The 18,473-nt window shown below is 38.0% G+C and overlaps 3 protein-coding genes across 3 annotated transcripts; 2 read left to right on the top strand and 1 right to left on the bottom strand.

Moving 5' to 3' along the window:
* The first annotated feature begins 9,943 nt into the window (after positions 1–9,943).
* On the top strand, positions 9,944–14,969 carry LOC117636596. The gene is made up of 6 exons (XM_034371174.1): positions 9,944–10,163; positions 10,545–10,677; positions 10,833–10,936; positions 13,147–13,318; positions 13,456–13,596; positions 13,694–14,969. Exons 1-6 carry the CDS (start codon positions 10,114–10,116, stop codon positions 14,693–14,695), a joined length of 1,602 nt encoding a protein of 533 aa, XP_034227065.1. The 5' UTR covers positions 9,944–10,113; the 3' UTR covers positions 14,696–14,969.
* Positions 14,970–14,985: 16 nt separating this feature from the next.
* Positions 14,986–16,279, top strand: LOC117636597 (ATP synthase delta chain, chloroplastic). The gene has a single exon (XM_034371175.1). The coding sequence runs from the start codon at positions 15,329–15,331 to the stop codon at positions 16,100–16,102; it is 774 nt and encodes a 257-aa protein (XP_034227066.1). The 5' UTR covers positions 14,986–15,328; the 3' UTR covers positions 16,103–16,279.
* Positions 16,280–17,265: 986 nt separating this feature from the next.
* Positions 17,266–17,994, bottom strand: LOC117638311 (probable E3 ubiquitin-protein ligase RHC2A). The gene has a single exon (XM_034373446.1). The coding sequence runs from the start codon at positions 17,992–17,994 to the stop codon at positions 17,266–17,268; it is 729 nt and encodes a 242-aa protein (XP_034229337.1).
* Positions 17,995–18,473: the final 479 nt, after the last annotated feature.

The following is an 18,473-nucleotide window of genomic DNA, read 5'->3' as shown; positions in this document are numbered from 1 at the left end:
ATTAAAACTATTTATACAACTGGAGTTTGACTTCCAATTTTACCCTTTGGAATAAAATTAGAAAAGAAGAAAATAAAAAATAAAAATCCTTCAACTCGGAGTCCTCCTCCACCCCCAATCTTTGTTATTCCTCTCTTTTCCTTTTCAAATTCCTCTGCTTTTCTACATTGAAGGAAAGAAACCCACAGCTCAAACGTCTCCTCCTGCTAATTTTACTACCTGCAATTCTATCTCTACAAACAGCACAAATTTCTCTATCGACCAATCTTTTTACAAGTCCAAGATCCCCACCAACCCACCCAACTCTTCGTAGTGTATCGTCTGTCAACTTCTTTCATCTTCTCCCCATCCTTCAGTTTCTCCATGGAGTTGTCTTCCTCGCCTCAAAACCTCATGTTCCAATTTCTTATTACTTTGTATTCTAACCATCACACTCTGAGGATTACCATGAGGGGAAAACTCTACAGAAAAGCAAACTGAAATAAAAACCCTAAGAAGTTCTTTTGGGATGTGAATTTAAAACTAACTATAAAATAAAGTGGTAGCTGATGAGGGAGAGGGAGAGAGATGGAGGGTGGACTGTATAAAAGGAAGATGGATTCAATGATATTGTCAAGAAAAAAAAAACAAAAAGAAGAAGACTTCAATTGGCAGAGATAAGGGAAAGAGGCGGTGGAGGAGGCAGGGTAGGGTTACCGCCGAGATTGGCTGGAGTATTCTTTTATTTTAATTTTTTTTCTAATGTTATTTTGAAGGGTAAAATTGGAGGTCAAAGTCCAGCTGTATAAGTATTTTTAATTTTCTTTTAAATGGGACACATGGCAAATTTTGAATGGAAGTATCATATGCTGATGTGGTAGTACTGTACTACTCTATAATCTCTCTAGACCGAGAATCCTAGATCCACCACTGGTGGGAGCGGACGGCAGCGGGTGTTGCTGGGTAAGGTTGTGTTGTGTGTGTGTGGGTTGAGCGGTGACGGGGAGGTCGTGGGGAGAGTGAGTTCTTAGGTTAGTTTTTTTATTTTTATTTTTATTTTTTTATAAATTATTTATTATTATTATTTTTTTACTTTTATAATATTTATTGGTGACGGGGAGGTTGTGGGAAGAGTGACCTCTTACCAGTATCATTTTTGTCCATCAACTAATTTTTTCATTTCAATCGTCTTCTAACTCTTCATTCAGTATTAAATTGGTCATACTATCAAAGTCTGTCAATTTTACCATTAAATTGAGGGGTAAACCTGTCCATATGAACTAAAATATTAAAAAAGTATTGTCACCACTCACCACTCACCACTCACTAGGGGTCATCATGTGGTTTGCAGCTCGCAAGCCGAAGTAGGTAGCTCGAGGTCCGATGGGTCAAAGCTTGGTTTGACCCGATAGTTAGGTCTCTTTGGGCCAGCCTGTTCTAAGGTTGGATGGGAATTGAACTTAGATTTTAAAACCTCTGGTCCGCCCTCAGCCAGACCTGCCCATGGCTCGGCCAAAATAGGCCCACCCATTTGCCTCATTTTGTTTTTTATTTTGCCTTATATTGCCTTATTTCATGTATGATATGTAGTCAAATTTTGATGCACAATAATATAGATTAGTACACATCTACTTGAAAAACTGTTTTCTCTCAAAATTTGACTAAGTATGAAAAATGGACTTTTGAAATACTACTGTTTTCAATGATATTTTTGGCGGTTTATATTCCTTACATCTTAAATAAGCAAACATGATTTTATGAGATTTTAGTATAAAGTATACATTGACTTATTGAGGTATCAATATTGGTATAAATTGTCTCTTATACTAAAATTAGATTTTCATATTTTGATTTGTTGGAAATTTAATTTTCTAGCATTTTTAATTGAATCCAAATGGAGGTAGTTCTTTATTTACATTGTAAACTTTAGGGCTAGTTTGTATTAAATATGTTTCCATCACACCCTAAAAATTATTTTAATTATAAAATAAATAAAGTATTATGTTGAAAATTAAATATTTGTATCCAAATGCTCTGAACTAATGTTTCAAGTTAAATCCAATATATTCAATTACAAATAAATATTCTGTCAATAATATGGTCATAACAAAAACTAAACTACTCATAATCAAGCAATCAGATACATTTCTAAGTTGATGAACTCATTAAACTTGAGGCTATATAATTTCTCAATGCCTCCCTTTCTTGTTCTATAGGACCATCTTCTTGTTGTGCATCAATGCTGACAATTTTCGGGAGCCATTTGCAACATTTTCAGTCGTGGTGAAATAAACATAATATGTCTCTTACCTGAGTCTTGTGGCTTCTTAGGAGTGTGCTTCAATTGATTAAAAAAAAATGAAGAATAGAGGAGATTCAAGAGAATGAGAACTTTGTGAAAGAGATGGCGTGAAGAAACAAAGGGATTCGAAGGAGAAGACGCACAAAGAGAAGAGATTGCGTGAAAATAGATTGGGGTATTTTTGGAAGTTTGTAAATTTCATTAAACCTAGTGCCTCTTCCAAACTGATTTCCTCATAATTAGAAAATGAAAGCATCTTATTAGTTGATTTCCCTTATAGCTTTCTCTCACATCAATTTTAAACAATAAGTGATTTTTTCATAGTTTACCAAACGGGCTGGGCTTCCCAATTTTATTTTTTTTTATAAAATCACTTATTACCTCAAATAAGCATGCCAAAAGGGCACTAAATGGATAGTATACAAATAAATTAAAGTAAAAAAGACAAGTCATTTACTTAAATGTTTGGAATGGAAATAAGGCAAGGCAAAAACAAAAAAGGCAATGGGTGCCTTGGGCCAAAAATTTTAGGACTGGCCTGACCCGATGACGAACCCTACCACTCACCACCACCACTCCAATCCTAACTCCACCTAACTCATACTGGGCATGCGACGAGTGCACTAACGAGTAAACCATTATGGACATCTCTATAGGGCATTGACGAGTAAAAATTGGGCATCTATGTCTTATGTCTCTCTCTTCCCACCCTTATCAACTTAACCTACATTTTGTGCATTAAAGTGAATTAAAATACAATAAATAGCAATAATGAATGACAGGATAAGGAATGGAATTTGGGTTGTGCCTATGGCGGGGTGAGAAATAGAATCTTGCTAAGGTTAAATTGAGTCCTAATTGGACCAAAGGAATCATCGTCTTATTGCTTTTGCACTATCATTGTTCAAATGGTCGCAACAAAGATGCTTCCTTTGTTCATTCTGAAGGGACCCAACTTAATGAAAGTAAAAGTCCCCATTAGAGTTCATTATTCATGGATGTTTCCTTCTAAGGAGCTCAATTTTGAACTTGGGTGCATAATTCGGATTGTAGAAGAATGGTAAGAACTCTAGGAACAACTTTCCTTCACCAGAAGCTTTAATCCTTGCTTTCAACATAGACAGAGAGGGCCTTGATGCGTCAAAGTCCACATCTTTGTTATTTCATTTCCCATATTCCACTGGTGATGCTATTTTCTTGGAGGTTTAGCATTGCCCAGCTTTCTCTTGCTAACTCCATCATCGGTTTTTCTGTGATTGTGATTAATCACTCTCCTCATCATTCCATGACATTGCGTTGTTCATGTTGGAACAAGAATTGGGTATGCTACCTCTTACTTAGGTTTCTAAGTCTATGGAAAATTGGAAACCCCTCAATTGCAAGATGTGTTTCTCTAAAATTGTTATAATTTTTTGATTTGTATAATATTTTGCTTTAAGTTTTAATTACTTTATTAATATTTTAATCCAAGAATTAACTCAAAACATTGGTGAATAACATGATAAATCATGTACAAAAATAAACCCAACAAACTTTCCAAACTTATCTTTTACTAGTCCTCAAGCAAAACAGAAACTAAACAAAACTTAAAACAATCTTTCCGAACATTTTCCGAGGAGAGGGCGACTGATGCACATTACTTAAAAGTTTTCACAATAAAAACTCAGTTTTTAGATATCATTCACAATGCGGCAAAGCTCAAAACACAACATGCTCAAGGTGTAGTAGTGTGATAGCCAATTGCAACTCATTCCCAATCTAAGTTTCCGCACAACTTCGAATATCAAACCAAACACAAAATCAACTTTTAATCTCACAAAGTTGTACTCTCATGAATGAATCACTTAAAAGAGGGTTAAAATGCCTCACTCAGTTATAAACATGAGAATTGAGTTAACCCATAAAGGACTTAACTAGCAATAAGAAAATGAAGAACATGCATAAATATGATATGAAGAAGGATGCCAAACACTTAAAAGTATAGAAAGATAAAAACAATTCAACCACATGATATTTAGGATCAATTTAGGTCTTAGCATAGGTTGTAATGAGGCCAAGGGTATAAGGTGAGTAAGAAATGAAAGGTATGGATAATACAAAGTCCAAGGAACTCAAAGAGCATATAGGAACAAATCACATGACTTAGAATCATCAAGCTTATGTTTTTTTTTTTAATGATCAAGTAGACCATAAAGCCTTATACTCCATTTATATTGATTCAGACTCCTTTCATTCAATTGAATAACCACCAATTTACTTTTAGGCCCAATAAAGAGAACTCAAATATGAAATTTCAATCAAACAACAACTAACCACAACGTTTTCTTTCACAAATTGAGCGACTTTTCTCTTTTGTTTTTTTATTTTTTTTATTTACACAATATGTAACATCGCTTCTCAAACTTAGCATGAAAAACACATCCAAATTAACACTCATGAGTTCCCTAGAAATGTAAATTATTATTTTTCAGGCTAAGGTGAGGAAATATAATTGGTATATTGAAAGAAAAGGCTTACAGGTAGGCTTAAAGTGGTTAACAATGGAAAATCATGCTTAAGCATGTATAAGGCTTGAAAAGGCACAAGTGATCCAAAGGGGGCCTTAATATCATTTCCTAGATATTATGTAATCAAATTGCATAAGAGTGAAAGACTTTTAAGTGCTCAAGCAAATCAATGAATAATGAGATCAAACAACTTAGATGACAAGAAAATAAGAGTATGTGTAACACTCATGAATTGAAGCACAAGGCTCAAAAGCTCACATTATGTGGTTGTAAGAGTGCATAGAGGGTTTCAAACATATCATGCTAGAACAATGCCATTAACACTACAAGAAAAAAACCCCTTTACTGACAACTAAAAAAGGTCATTATAGCCATTAGTTGATGGTATGGAACAGCAATACCAGTGTCAGGAAAGGGTATCGCGATTCTTGATCCTTATTATCCATCAAGGAATAATATTTCCCGACACATAAAAAATGTCACGGATCATTTAAAAACAGTCAGAGAGTACTTTTCTTGTCGCTTCGTACATATTAACAAATATATTTTCTGACATTTAAATGACGATTTTTAGTCGTCAAGAAAAATATAACTGATATTTAAAAATAAAAAATCCTAACCAACTAAAGTTGCCAAGAAAGAATTTAGTACCAAATTGAATATATTAAAAAAGAACTGAAATTTCACATCCACTAAATAGAATACTTAGAAACAAATGTTCAAACTACAAAAAAGTTATAAGCTGTTAACTATATCTACACAAATGATTTTAAAAACACATGAAAAATGCTTAAATAAACCAAGCTATGTAGTATTACACAACTTCTCACTTAGAAGCTGGACTTTCCCTAACACTTTATGAGCCTAAGACAGTCTTCGTCATTTAAGCCTCCAAGAACACGTCGATTTGTCAAGAAAGTAAACATATGAATCTAAAGAGTTAGGATGTACAACATTTAAATTAATAAAAAGTGATAACTACAATCAAACTTGGCCAACAATCCACAAAATAGACAAATGCATAGCCATAAAAAAAAAAAATTTAAAAAAAAAAAAAATAGCAAAACAACAAGCTATAGCAATGATAGTTTTTTTTAATGCATATATCTAAAAGAAAGAAAGAGAAATTGCGTAACACATAAGTGTGACCTCATTTCCACTGCAGTCAGTAGGTCCCTAACTACCTCGCTACCTGCTTCCTAATATTAGATAGATTGCATTCCTTCAAGTCCCTTTCCCAAAAAAATACAATAATAAAAGGTAAAAGACGGATTCGTGCCTCAATCAGGTCGTGCTCAGTAATGGTGGGATTCACAAAACCAATAAAAAAGGGCTAAACAAGTCAATCTGCTAGTCCTAAAATGTATTCATGTGGTAGGGCTCAGCTCAAGGCGAGAAGCAGGTTTTGAAAAAACTCGTCTTTCAGCAGCCAAGAACATGATATAACACATTCAATCTTTCATAATTAGGGAAAATACGCCCCACATTACTCCGTCCCGTTAACACCTATGAATTACTGCTTGCAGGTCCTGAAGAACGAAAGTCTGATCTTTACATTCATTCTCTTGGAAAGATAGATTATACAATTAGGTAAGTGTACGGCTACTGACAAAAAAAAAATCGTCCAAGAGGAACGAGAGAAGTGCAGTCTTTTGAGAGTAAAATAGGGTGCCGGGTGGCTAAGGTAGTAATGATTTGCTGCGCCTCACCTTGTGATTCGGTAAGTGGAACCCTAGGGACTCCCGTGGATGGCACTTGATGAGGTTTGACCGCTCATAACTCTTCTCTATTCTGTGTGTGGGCTAAGCTACTTTCTCGTTGATTGAACTATTTTTAGGCCTCTTATTGCCCGATTTCATAGGTTTTGAATTGTGCTGGTCTCTTCAATGATTTCCCTGAAGGGAAGCACCACTTTTTGCCATCTTCTCACATACCTTATAGGATTTCTATTAGTGGAGATACCTATTTTTATAAGGGTGGATAAAGCTTTTTCGAATCTCTCTCGTTGACATCGAAATTCAATTCCTAAAATGAGACTGATTCCATAGCCAAATCAGACATATAAAAAGGCCCCTTTGATCTGTCTGATGTGCGGAATAGGGGTACTTTAAACAAAAGAAAAACCCTGGCTCGGCAAAGCTTTCTACGAGTATTTGTGTTTGGCTAGAAAGCCCAAACCATCAGTAACAAGGAAAGAGGTCAAGCGCAATGGGCGCATCACATCATTCAATCCAAACATCTCTAAAATAAAAGCCAAGATCATATATCACATTAGTATAAAGGATGAGAAAGGTGTGCTTGTTCTCTGTTCATGTAGGTCAGGAAAATGGGAAACATGTGATTCATGATCTATGTTATGTAGGGGTAAAGTTCATCCATCATTCCATTCTGTAACTTCCGAGAGTCAGTCTCAGCCAAGGGAAGAGCCATCATATGAGATGCACCATCTAAGTGAATGAAAAAACCAATCTACTTTGATCACCTGGAAGTTCTGTTATTTAATATTTGCCTTCGGGTTGACTTCCATCTGTTCAAAGGGTGTTGGTTTCACCTCTCTCTTCTGCTTCGCCTCGCTTCGGAACTCTATTCTCAAGACTCTGTCTTCAGCACAGCTTCTTTATTCCTCTTAGCTATCGCTTCGGATGAACCATTGGTAACTAGAATTAGCACAAGATAGTTTAACCTTTAATTTAATGCATGAAGTTGAGAAAGAACATAAGAGAGTTATCGCAAAGCAGCTTGTAGATCAAGAGAGGAAAAACGGGACGGGACGGCTAACCCAACTCTTTGCTCGAAAGAGGGGGGATCTTTCGATCACTCTGTTAGATCCAAGGCACGTCTTCATCAAGCTCTCGAACAAAGAAGATATGCACCAAAAAAGAGAAGTTTTTGATTGAGGGATTGATGCTTAGGGTTTTCCGCTGGAGCCATGATTTCCGTCTCCGCAATGGTGATCCAATGCATGCGCCTATTTGGGTCTCGCGACCCCATCTGCCTATTGTCTTCTTCTTTGAGTTTCGCCTCTTTTCTATCGTCTCTTTTTTCGGAATTGGCCTGACCCTTGATGGTCCTACGAAGCTTGTCTCACGCCCCAACGCAGCTAGGGTTTGTGTAGAAATCGGTCTTCTCTCAAGGCAGTTTACTTGCTTACTTGTTAGAGTAAGGAATTTTTGTTATAGATAATAGATGTCCTTCGCTTCATCTGCACGGTGTAATAAAGCAAGGTAAGAGGAGCATATAAGTCAGGCTGCTTAATTAATGTATAAGACTTAGATCAAGCTAGGGCTCGTTCGCTTAGCAAATCTCTAATTAGTCTTCTCTGGTGTCGGCCACAGTCCAAGAAGTAGTCTTTTCCCATTTGCTAGCAACAAGAAGAGAGTTAGGGATTCGGCGCTTATAATAAGAGAAATAAATCACGCGGACTCAAGCCAGCAAACAAAAGACTTTTTATAATATATTTTAGGTCGATCACGGATTCAAGCTATAGCAAAGAAGACTTATAGTCGATCCGGGACTGAGATGCAAAGACAGAGGAATATGGTAGAAGGAGTACAACAAGCAATCAAAGGAATGCAGGCGTTGATAAGCGTAGAGGGGCTAGAAAGAGAAGTTAAGGTCGGTAGGCAGAACAGGGGGGGGGGTTTGGGAAAGATAGTAAGTACTTCTTATATCAACCACAGGCTCCCGTGTTTCTTACTTTTTTTGAGTAGTATCCCATTCCTCTATGCCATTCCCGCATTCACTCTATCCGTCCAACAAGCTCTCTCTCCCATTGGTAGGCAGAAGACAGGGGTTTTGGAGGGAACTACTAAAGGTGTGTATAAGCCCTACATACAGTGTATGTGTCCCTCCAGCCCAGCTGAGCTTCGCTATGAACTAATAGACTGAAATTAGCATATAATGAAAGATGGATTATAAGTACGGTGAAACCAGTATCCCAATTGTTAAGTCAACCATAAGGAAATCGGCACACATGAATGACTTTAATTCAATACTTCCCCCGGAAACTCTACAATAATTGGTTTAATCGATCGGTCTGAGGTCTGTGCCCTGTCCACAAAATCCTTTAATGAGATAGATCGGTCCCTGGAATATTTCGTACTCTTCCCGTCCACAAATGACTTTCTTGAATTAGTTCCTCTATCTTTCTTGCCTTGTAGCAGCAAGAAGTACACGTGAATCGATTTCTGTAATTCAATATACCTTCCCTTCGAGATCTCTTTTGAAGGTGCAAAATCTATAAAAAATAGATGTGGAATCCGCTTATGGTATTGGAATTTTTGAAAACATTGGCTCAATCCGTCCACGGTTATTTTATTGTGAATCCTGCCTTCGCCTTTTTGTTAGCAGCTCTTCGATCAACCCAGGAAAGAGTACCAGAGGCCATGTTTTCTAATCCAAAAGGTCACTTTCATGGCTTGAATGGGTCAAGATAGGACCTTTCAAAAGGATCGTTTTTTGGGCTTGATTTTGAAGCGTAGTTTTCCACTCTATTTTCTACTATATATATAACAAGGAGTGGAGCTGGAGAATCTCCCTCCCCGGCTAGGCTACTACGTTTTCTTGTTTGAAATTCCAGGTCTGGTCTTCATTGGTATTTGCTTTTTGCTCACCGACTACGTTTTTTTCTTTTTAGTTCTTCCCCCGCCCGGTCGAGCTGTCTGAGGTCGATGGTGCATCCGGTAAGCTCTTTCGGTATTCATCTCCGGAGCCCGGTCAGATGCTTCAATCCTTCATTCATATTCCGTCTCAATATCTTTCTTTTTTTCAAGTCTATATTGCGAGTTTACAGCTCGAATGTTTGACTAGTCTTCTCCTCCCATGTGATAAATGGGCGGTCTCCCCTAGACCTTATTCCGTCTAAGCTCTCATAGCATTCGTCTTTCTTCCTTCTCTGCTGTACATCTGTATTCTTTCCCTCGCTTTATAGAGATCTTGGCTTTCTGGTTTTTTGTTTCTTTGGTCAGGGGGAGCTGTGGAGAAAGAATTTAGGAAACCAAGCATGTAATAAGCGAAATCAATGACAACAAGGAAAGGGAGTTGTACACGAGTTTGGTAAAGCATTCACCTTTCGGTTGTACATCGACCTATCGGGAAACTCGAAAGTCTCCCGCAAGCGTCCCTTCTTAGGTCGGCATTTGGCTTTGGCCTCTGTGTTTCTTTCTTTTACGTAGCAGGCAGTCTCTCTTGCCATCATCCATCTCCTTCTCTGTTTCTGCAACATCACCAAGATTGAATCTTTGTGACACTTATAAGAGCTACCAAAAAGAAAAAGCAAATCTTTGACTTTGTTTGGAATTAGGGATTTGGATTTTCGTCGTCAGCATGTCGATGCTCGATTCGTTCTTCAACAAGGGCTTCAAAGCGGCCAAATGGTACCATCATTGATCTCCCCAACTGTTATTTGCTCCTCTGATCTCTCAGTTGTGTTTCCGTTTCCGATTTTGTTTTTTTACTTTCTGGGTCTTTTCTGGGTTTGTGAGTTTCATGAGATCGAAAACTTTGATCGAGTTTCTATTGATGTTTGGCTGTCGAGGAAGTAGTAAATGTTGCGAATAAGTGCAGAAACCTAACTTAGTTGAGTTAATCTTAACATTGCAAGAAATGAAATAATCAGATTATAACCAATTTAGGGCCAACTGAATATTTTGAGGACATGGGTTTTGAATTATTTGTGTTCTGTAGATGTGCAATGCAAATTTGTTTTTAGTTTGGTTTCGGGTGATTTCATGTAAGTTTGTGCTTTTTGTGTGCAGCAAAACCCTGCTGAAATTGACTATTCCGCGGATAAAGTTGTTGAGGAACAGGAGAGAAATTCAGATTAAACAGATGCGCCGTGACATTGCCAAGCTTCTTGAGACTGGCCAAGAGGCTACTGCTAGGATTCGGGTAATACATCTCTTTTCCATTTATGTTTTTACGATTCAATTTTTCTATCACAAAGTATGAACTAGTTAATTTAATTAGAAAGTATTAAGAAAAATTTTACTGAGAATTTTTCTCATGTTCATTTCATAATGGTGTTATTGATATTTACATTTCAGGTAGAGCATATTATTAGAGAAGAGAATATGATGGCAGCTCACGAGATTCTTGAGCTATTTTGTGAGCTTATTGCTGTCCGCCTTCCAATTATTGAATCACAAAGGTTAATCTCTAAACTGGTGATTTTCTTGTACCATGCTTCTGTTTGTTCCAATAATCTGGCATGCAATTTTTAGTTTTGATTTGTCAGAATCCTAAGCTAAAATGATGTAATATCTCAAATTCTCTCTGCAACTGCAACGTTTTCAGTACTGATAAATATTTCATAGACGGAAAAAAACTAAGATGATCTGCGGTTCATGGGTTATAATGCATGCAGCAATTCCTGCTATCTTTTTTAATGGCTACATATGGAAAATTTTGTAAACCTTCATGCATATCCTGGTATGGTGAAAGAACGACTGTTTGTTCTTTGTTAAAACAAAGAATATTATTTTTTCTTCATTTATGCATTACTTCGCGGACTCTTATTTTTAAAAAAGCAATTGATTCGTTGTAATTCTTCTAAACTTGTGAGGTGAAAACTCTGGGGTGTTCTAGGATGGATTTCATGGATTTAGTAGCATGCATGTATTTCTGAAATCATGAACAGATTATGATTTAGGAAAGAAAAAAAATGAAATGCATTGCTGAAATGTGATTGAAAACAAATATCTCAGGTTGATATGAACTGTTGAAAATATTAATTATTCTGATAATCCTTAGTCCATGTGTACTCCTTGTTCCTTTTCCTTGTGGGGAGAGGGTGGAATGGAAGGAGTAGACCATTGTTTATATAATAAAGAATAACTCTCTCTTAATCAAAATGAAAGGTTACCAGTATTCTTTCCATGACCAACTAAACTTCTGTTAGTTGTTGTTTGCAACTTTGCAATAGATTGATGTGACTGGTTTTTCTTCACAGAAACACCAGAAACACTTCAATCTTCTCGGGACACTCCTCTTTAGACCAAGACAAAAGTGCACATTCACAAACACACACATAGTTTTGAGACAATGACATCCATGGATGCAGAGAAAAAATGATTAAGAGAAAATAACAGATAAGAAAAAGAGACTAGAAATATAAGAAGTGATTGGCATATATACATTCTTACATACAAGGACGTGAGACTTAGAATACAAGTCAGAACATTTTAGTTAAAGCAAGACTTCATTCTTTTTTTAATCAGACATTCTGTGGCTTGATCTGCAAAGCTTGAAATTTCCGGTGTAAAACTTAACATTTTAGTAATTGGCTAAGCTTGTACACCAGTCTCTTTTTTCCAATGGTGGAGAAATAAGACTACTGCAGTTTATATTAAAATAGATATGAGATGCTTCAGCTGTTAAAGTAGGGACTGAAACATTTAGGAATCAATCATTTAGTTGACTTGTTTGGAGCCCTGTGAAATAGATATTCATGAAAGAGAAAGGCCCACTTTTGCAATTCAATAGAATACGTGCTTTCTAGTTTCACTACTGCACTTTCTCTCTTTTAGGATGTTCCTGCTTTCTAGTTTCAGACATAGTTAATTTGGTTACTGAAATGTTTCGGGAGAGAAAACAAAGGAAAAAAGAAAGGTTGAGAACTTGTGATTGGTGTATCTTCTTCTGGAACATTAGCACTTCAGCTAAGTTGGACAGTTGTATTAGGTTTGTACTTCGCTTCCAAATTCTTGCAATTAAAAAATCTAATACCACTTTCTATTGATACTTAAAACTAAGCAGAGCTTGTCATAGGAAAATTGCAATTGAGTCACAAAACCCATTAAATGCTAGTGGGGAGCATGGTCTCTGTTCTCCACCCAGTTGTTGAGTCAGGCGGTTCTGGAATAGGGAGTACAGTAGTATCAGTTTTAGGAATTTTTTATGGGTTTCACTTTACTTTATCCTTGATGGATCATGCTTTTACAAACCGTTGTGGGTGTGACAACGGAGATGGCATGCCACGTATTTGTACTGCCATTATCCTCATGTATCATGGGGAAATTTCATTAACTCACATGGCATTGCCGCATAAGCCACCAAGTTACTTTATGTGGTAGTTTGTGAAATGCTTTGTACACCTCTTGCATCACTTAGCTTATCATCTTTGTTAGTTTATTATCTTTGTTAGTCATGTGGTTGATTTTCTCATCTTTCCACTCAACCTTTGTTTTTGTAAAATTATATGTCTTCATATTTTTAAGTCTGCTATTTGATTTACTTAGTTGGCATTTAAGTTTCTTGAAATTTTGACACAAAAAGTTAGTATGCTAAGTTTTTGTAGTTACGTATAGGTTAAAATTCACCCAGTCCTTAAAAACTTAAAAACTAAATTTTTTGATACAGGGAATGTCCTCTAGACTTAAAAGAAGCAATATCCAGTGTGTGTTTTGCTGCGCCAAGATGTGCTGATCTGTCAGAGTTGCTACAAGTTCAAATGCTATTTGCTTCAAAATATGGGAAAGAATTTGTATCAGCTGCAACAGAACTCATTCCAGATTGTGGTGTCAATCGCCAGGTTTTATGAACTTTCTTTTTGTAGTGCAACCTTTTCCCCCCATGATATTCATCTTTTAGTGCACTAGAATTGTAACGCTATTCTTCAAGCTATTTAGGTTCCTACTTTGTGTTTGTGACTCTGGATTTTAACTGCAGTTGATAGAACTGCTATCTGTTCGTGCTCCTTCGCCTGAGAAAAAACTGAAGCTACTGAAAGAAATTGCCGAAGAGCATGAGCTGGATTGGGATCCTGCTGCATCTGAAGCTGAAATTTTCAAACCACATGAAGATTTATTGGTAAACACAATACTCTGACTCATTTTCTTTTGTCCTTTTTCCCTTTTCCTTTTTCCTTTTTCACCTGTCTGCTATAAATCTGTCCTCTCTTTGTCAGAATGGTCCAACACAGTTTGTCAGTGGGTCTAAACTGCCCCTCCCCAAAGAAAAACATGACGAACCATCGTACTGCGCCCCAGATCAATCTCAGAAAGAACAGTCTGATTCTGATGATGGTTTGGAATCATTAGACTTTCCTGAAGTGCCTACGGTATCACTACGACCAATTGCGAATCCAGCCTCAGCACCTGCGATGCCTCCACCTTTACCAACTCCGCCACACCCTGAAGTTGATCATGGATTGTCAAAAGATTCTGGGGCCATTGAAAATTCGTCCGAAGAGCCATCCTTTGAGTCTGAAGAAGTGATGCAAGCAAGATCAGTGGCTAACAGACACGAACAGTCTCATGTTTCAGTTGATGGTGTGGAAGATAAACAGTTCTTGCCATTTATTTCTCCCCCGTCACTTTCGTCTGCATCATTTTCTACAAGACGAAGCAATCCACCACCCTCTCTTTCAAGAACAAGAAGTGACGCCAATGTGGATTTTCAGGATGTGTTAGCTGCTGCTCAGGCTGCTGCAGACTCTGCAGAACGTGCAGCAGCAGCAGCACGCTCAGCAGCTAGTCTTGCACAAGTTAGAATTAACGAGCTTACCAAGAAAAACACTGAAGAAGTCCCTGAAAATAGCGGTGAGAACCCATTTCACGTAGACATCCCTAGTGAGTCAGATACTAGAGAAAAACCAGATTTTGATCATCCTATCCGCAATGGTGATTCCGATGGTGCTATACATTCTCCGGGACCGCATCAAGTCAATGAATATGGCCATGGAGCCAAGGTATCAGATCTTAATTCTGTCACTATGGGGCCACTTAATGCGGATTTGGATTCCTCACTTCCCAATGATCATGCTTTTGAACATGAGCCTCAGAGAATGAGTTCAATGGAAGATGATCCGTACTTCTCATACCCAAACTTATTTACATCACAAAACTCAAATGTCGGATCCGGTGCTCATTCTTCTACAGATGACTCTTTTCCTTCGCATGGACGCTGAGTTGGAATATTTATACTATGACGCCTCTACTCAATTTTATTTTCCCATTGCTGGTAAAGTGGATATGTTTATACACTATCGTAGAACATAGAACTTGTGTTATATGGTGTCTTAGGTTATTTGTATAGTGTACACTTGATATGTAACTTCAATGGCTGAGTTTGTGCTTTTTGCTTCTGTTGTTGGGAACTTCTGTTGGTGAGCATTTGAGATGGCAATGTACCAATCACTTTGCTGCTGGAAATAAATATTTTTTTCAGGCTTTTTCTTCACAGCTTCATAGCTTCGAATAAGTATCACCACCGCCACTAATTTACAAATGGTGAAGGAAGACTTTCTTCTATAAAATATGAAAAATATACCTTATCCTATGAAACCTATCCACGCGTCAAATCCATTATCTCCTTAAGATATCAGTGGCTACTAACACTCAAACAAGGATAAAAACCCATCAAATCCCCACCGTCCCACCCCCCTTCCCTACTCACCATCCTAACCGTCCACCCCTTCCCCCTCCATATCAATCAATCCCCAAAACCTTCAAACATACCACTTCCTTTCAGTTCCACAAACTCTCTCTTCGCATCATCAAACCAAGAGTGAGAGTGAGAAAGAGAGCCACCCAATTGACCAATGGCCGCCCTCCAACACACCCCAATCTCTCTCCAATCCCAAAACCCATCATCCCCACCACAACTCTCCTCCACCCTCACCCCCAGAACCTCCACCCTCTCCTTCTCCTTCTCCTCCACCTTCACCCCCATCCCCCTCAAGTTCTCCTCCTCCGCCGCCGCCCTCGTCACCCTCCGCCGAAACGGTGGCGGAGCCCTCGGCTCCAGAATGAACGCCTCCGCCGCCGCCAGCTACGCCACGGCGTTGGCCGACGTGGCCAAATCCAACAACACCCTCGAAACCACGGCCGGCGACGTGGAGAAGATCGAGAAGTTCTTCGGCGAGCCGTCGGTCTTCGACTTCTTCATCAACCCCACCATCGACCTCGACAAGAAGCGCAAGGTCCTCGACGAAATCGCCAACTCCTCCACCCTCCAGCCCCACACCGTCAATTTCCTCAACATCCTCGTCGACGCCAAGCGAATCGACCTCATAAAGGACATCGTAAAGGAGTTCGAGGTGGTTTTCAACAAAATCACGGACACGGAGCTGGCCATCGTGACCTCGGTGGTGAAGCTGGAGTCGCAGCACCTGGCGCAGATAGCGAAGCAGGTGCAGAAGCTGACGGGGGCGAAGAACGTGAGGATCAAGACGGAGATTGATCCAAGTTTGGTGGCCGGGTTCACTGTGAGATATGGCAACTCTGGGTCGAAGCTTATCGATTTGAGCGTGAAGAAGCAGCTTGAGGAGATCGCTGCGGAGCTTGATTTGGGTGATATTAAGCTCAATTTATAACTGCCCATTTGCTATTTTGATTTCTTCTTTTTTAATTTTATTTTATTTTGATTATTTTTTTTGGGTATGGTGTAATGTGTAAAACCACGGTTGAATATATAATGTATGTTTTCTTGTTGGGGAAATTTTACTCCTCTTTGTGGTTTTGGAATTACAAATGATGGAGGCAATTTTGAATGTTCATATATTTTTTTTATGCTTAATGAATGTTTAAATTTTCTTTCAGTAATTGTGTGTTTTTTTTAAAATAATAATTTAATCCTTTATTTTGTTTTTAACCTAGTTCTACAATTAAAAGAAGAAGAAAAAAAATTAGAAAGGAGGCCTTTGGCAAGAAGATGAGATTCTGGAGGATGTATCCTAATCCTTCACTATCCACAGTGGAAATCTCTTTAAATAGGAGGCAGGTCGTCCATGACAAAGGGCAAAGCTTGAACATTCATTTCCAAGCAAGGATAACCTTTGGTTTTGAGCTCTCTATTAGGGGCTCTATGCAAAATGAACAATTTGTCTAATCAAAAGCAACCTCCAACCAAATAGGAAGGAAAGCTAAGCTCAGCACAAGAAGTTGAGACAGTTTCACTACCAAAACTAGAACATAAAAAGTTACAAACTAGGGGGGGCAAGGGAGCCCATCGGAATGACCCAATTCCATTCAACACAATCAAACTTTCTCTCAAAGGCCTTATCTCCGCAACAAACTTTAACGCCCTCATACAAGTTATCAGTTTCCATTACAACCTTGTTAAATCTTTTGAGCTTAGCCAAAGCCAGGGCATGGATGCAACTGACAGGATTGTTGAGGGAAAATTGTAAGGAAAAATCTCCCAACACAATTTCACCCATATTAGAAGAATAGGGTTTTATTATTTTAAGTTCAACTCACTCAAGACTGATGATTAATCTTCTAATTACAATAAATTACTAAAACTAGAGTTATCCTAGGTCAAATAATTTCTTATCGAACAAGATAGAAAACTTAACCAGGAGATATAAAAAAAAAGAAAAGGAACTTTGAGCCCAAACAAAAGGCTGATCAAAATTCAAGATAACTATTAAGAGTTATCCAAAAAAGTATCTCATTGCTCATTGATTATCAGATCCTTTATTTGCTTAATCTTCCATTACAACATGATATAATATCTAGCAAGTAAAATAAAAAATCAATGAGCAGGAGGCATTGGATATCGACACAAAGGACACAAGTGACTCGTCTCCAACCACTGAACAATACAATCTCCATGGTAAAGATGCAAGCAAGGCAAGCGACTAACTTCAACACCGCCCTCAAAGTCCTCCATGCAAATGGTGCACGCCATCTGTCCGGTAATTTCTTCCAAGTCATCAAGCCTCAGCTTCTCCAATTGCTCAATGATCAATTTATCTGCAGGGATAGGCTTGGGCTCATATGTTTGCGTGGATTCCCTCGTAACCCTATCAAGAACTTCGTCGCTTGTTTGACCGTCGTCGCCGATGGTGGTTATGTAAGTCGCATCATTAATGCCCACAACAATGGGGAGCATGGTGTTGGTATTGTCGGATGAATATTTTTCGACAAGCACACGAAATATTTTTTCGATAAGAGCTGGATGTTCATGCTCGGGGACAAGCATGCTGGAGAGAATATCAACCACGAGGGAAGTAGCACTAGAAGATTTTAGCATGGTACGAGGGACCTTGATGGTTTCTTGAGTTATAAATACGAGGTTTCTTCGTGAATATGGAACCACTATTGGAACATCATGATCATCTTCTCGAGGGCACCAAGCTCTTATGGTTGACTTGTAGAGTTTGAATACGATGTGAAGAACGTCGGGTGGAAGATGGGATTGGTTGATGTCGGGTTTTGTTCTTTGCCAAACGAGGGTGTCAAAGTACCTAACGATGGACATGGTAACTAGAGATTATGAATGGAGAGACCAAGAATGAAGAAAATGGGATTTTGGTAATGCATATATATAGCCTACGTAGTCCTAATCCGAGTGGTACAAGGAGGAGTATTAGTAAATATTTATGGATACCCAATCCAAATAGGCTCTTGAAAATCTAAACCTAATCTAAAACTTGAAATCCAACTTCAACCAGGAAACAATTCCAGCGGTTGCTTGCCGCCCTATTTCTTTTGATTTTGTGAGAGTGATTTTGGGTTTCTGTATTTTGAAGATAAATTTAAATACTTGAAAAAAAAAACAATTTCCAATTTGTCTCTTTTTTTTTTTTTAACGATCTATGAATGAATACTTGAAAAAAAAAAGGGTTCGAATTCTTGAAATAAAATTCTTAGTGGGCTCTAAATGGTGTCTCTCAAATAAATTTATTTAAAGAACCTTCAAATTATTAAGAGTCTTGCAAAATTGAAGTAATGTCATCA

This window comes from Prunus dulcis, chromosome 8 (genome assembly GCF_902201215.1).
Source record: "Prunus dulcis chromosome 8, ALMONDv2, whole genome shotgun sequence".
NCBI classification, from domain to species: domain Eukaryota; kingdom Viridiplantae; phylum Streptophyta; class Magnoliopsida; order Rosales; family Rosaceae; genus Prunus; species Prunus dulcis.
The sequence above is the reverse complement of the archived record's forward strand: the minus strand, read 5'-3'. Positions and strand labels throughout refer to the sequence as shown.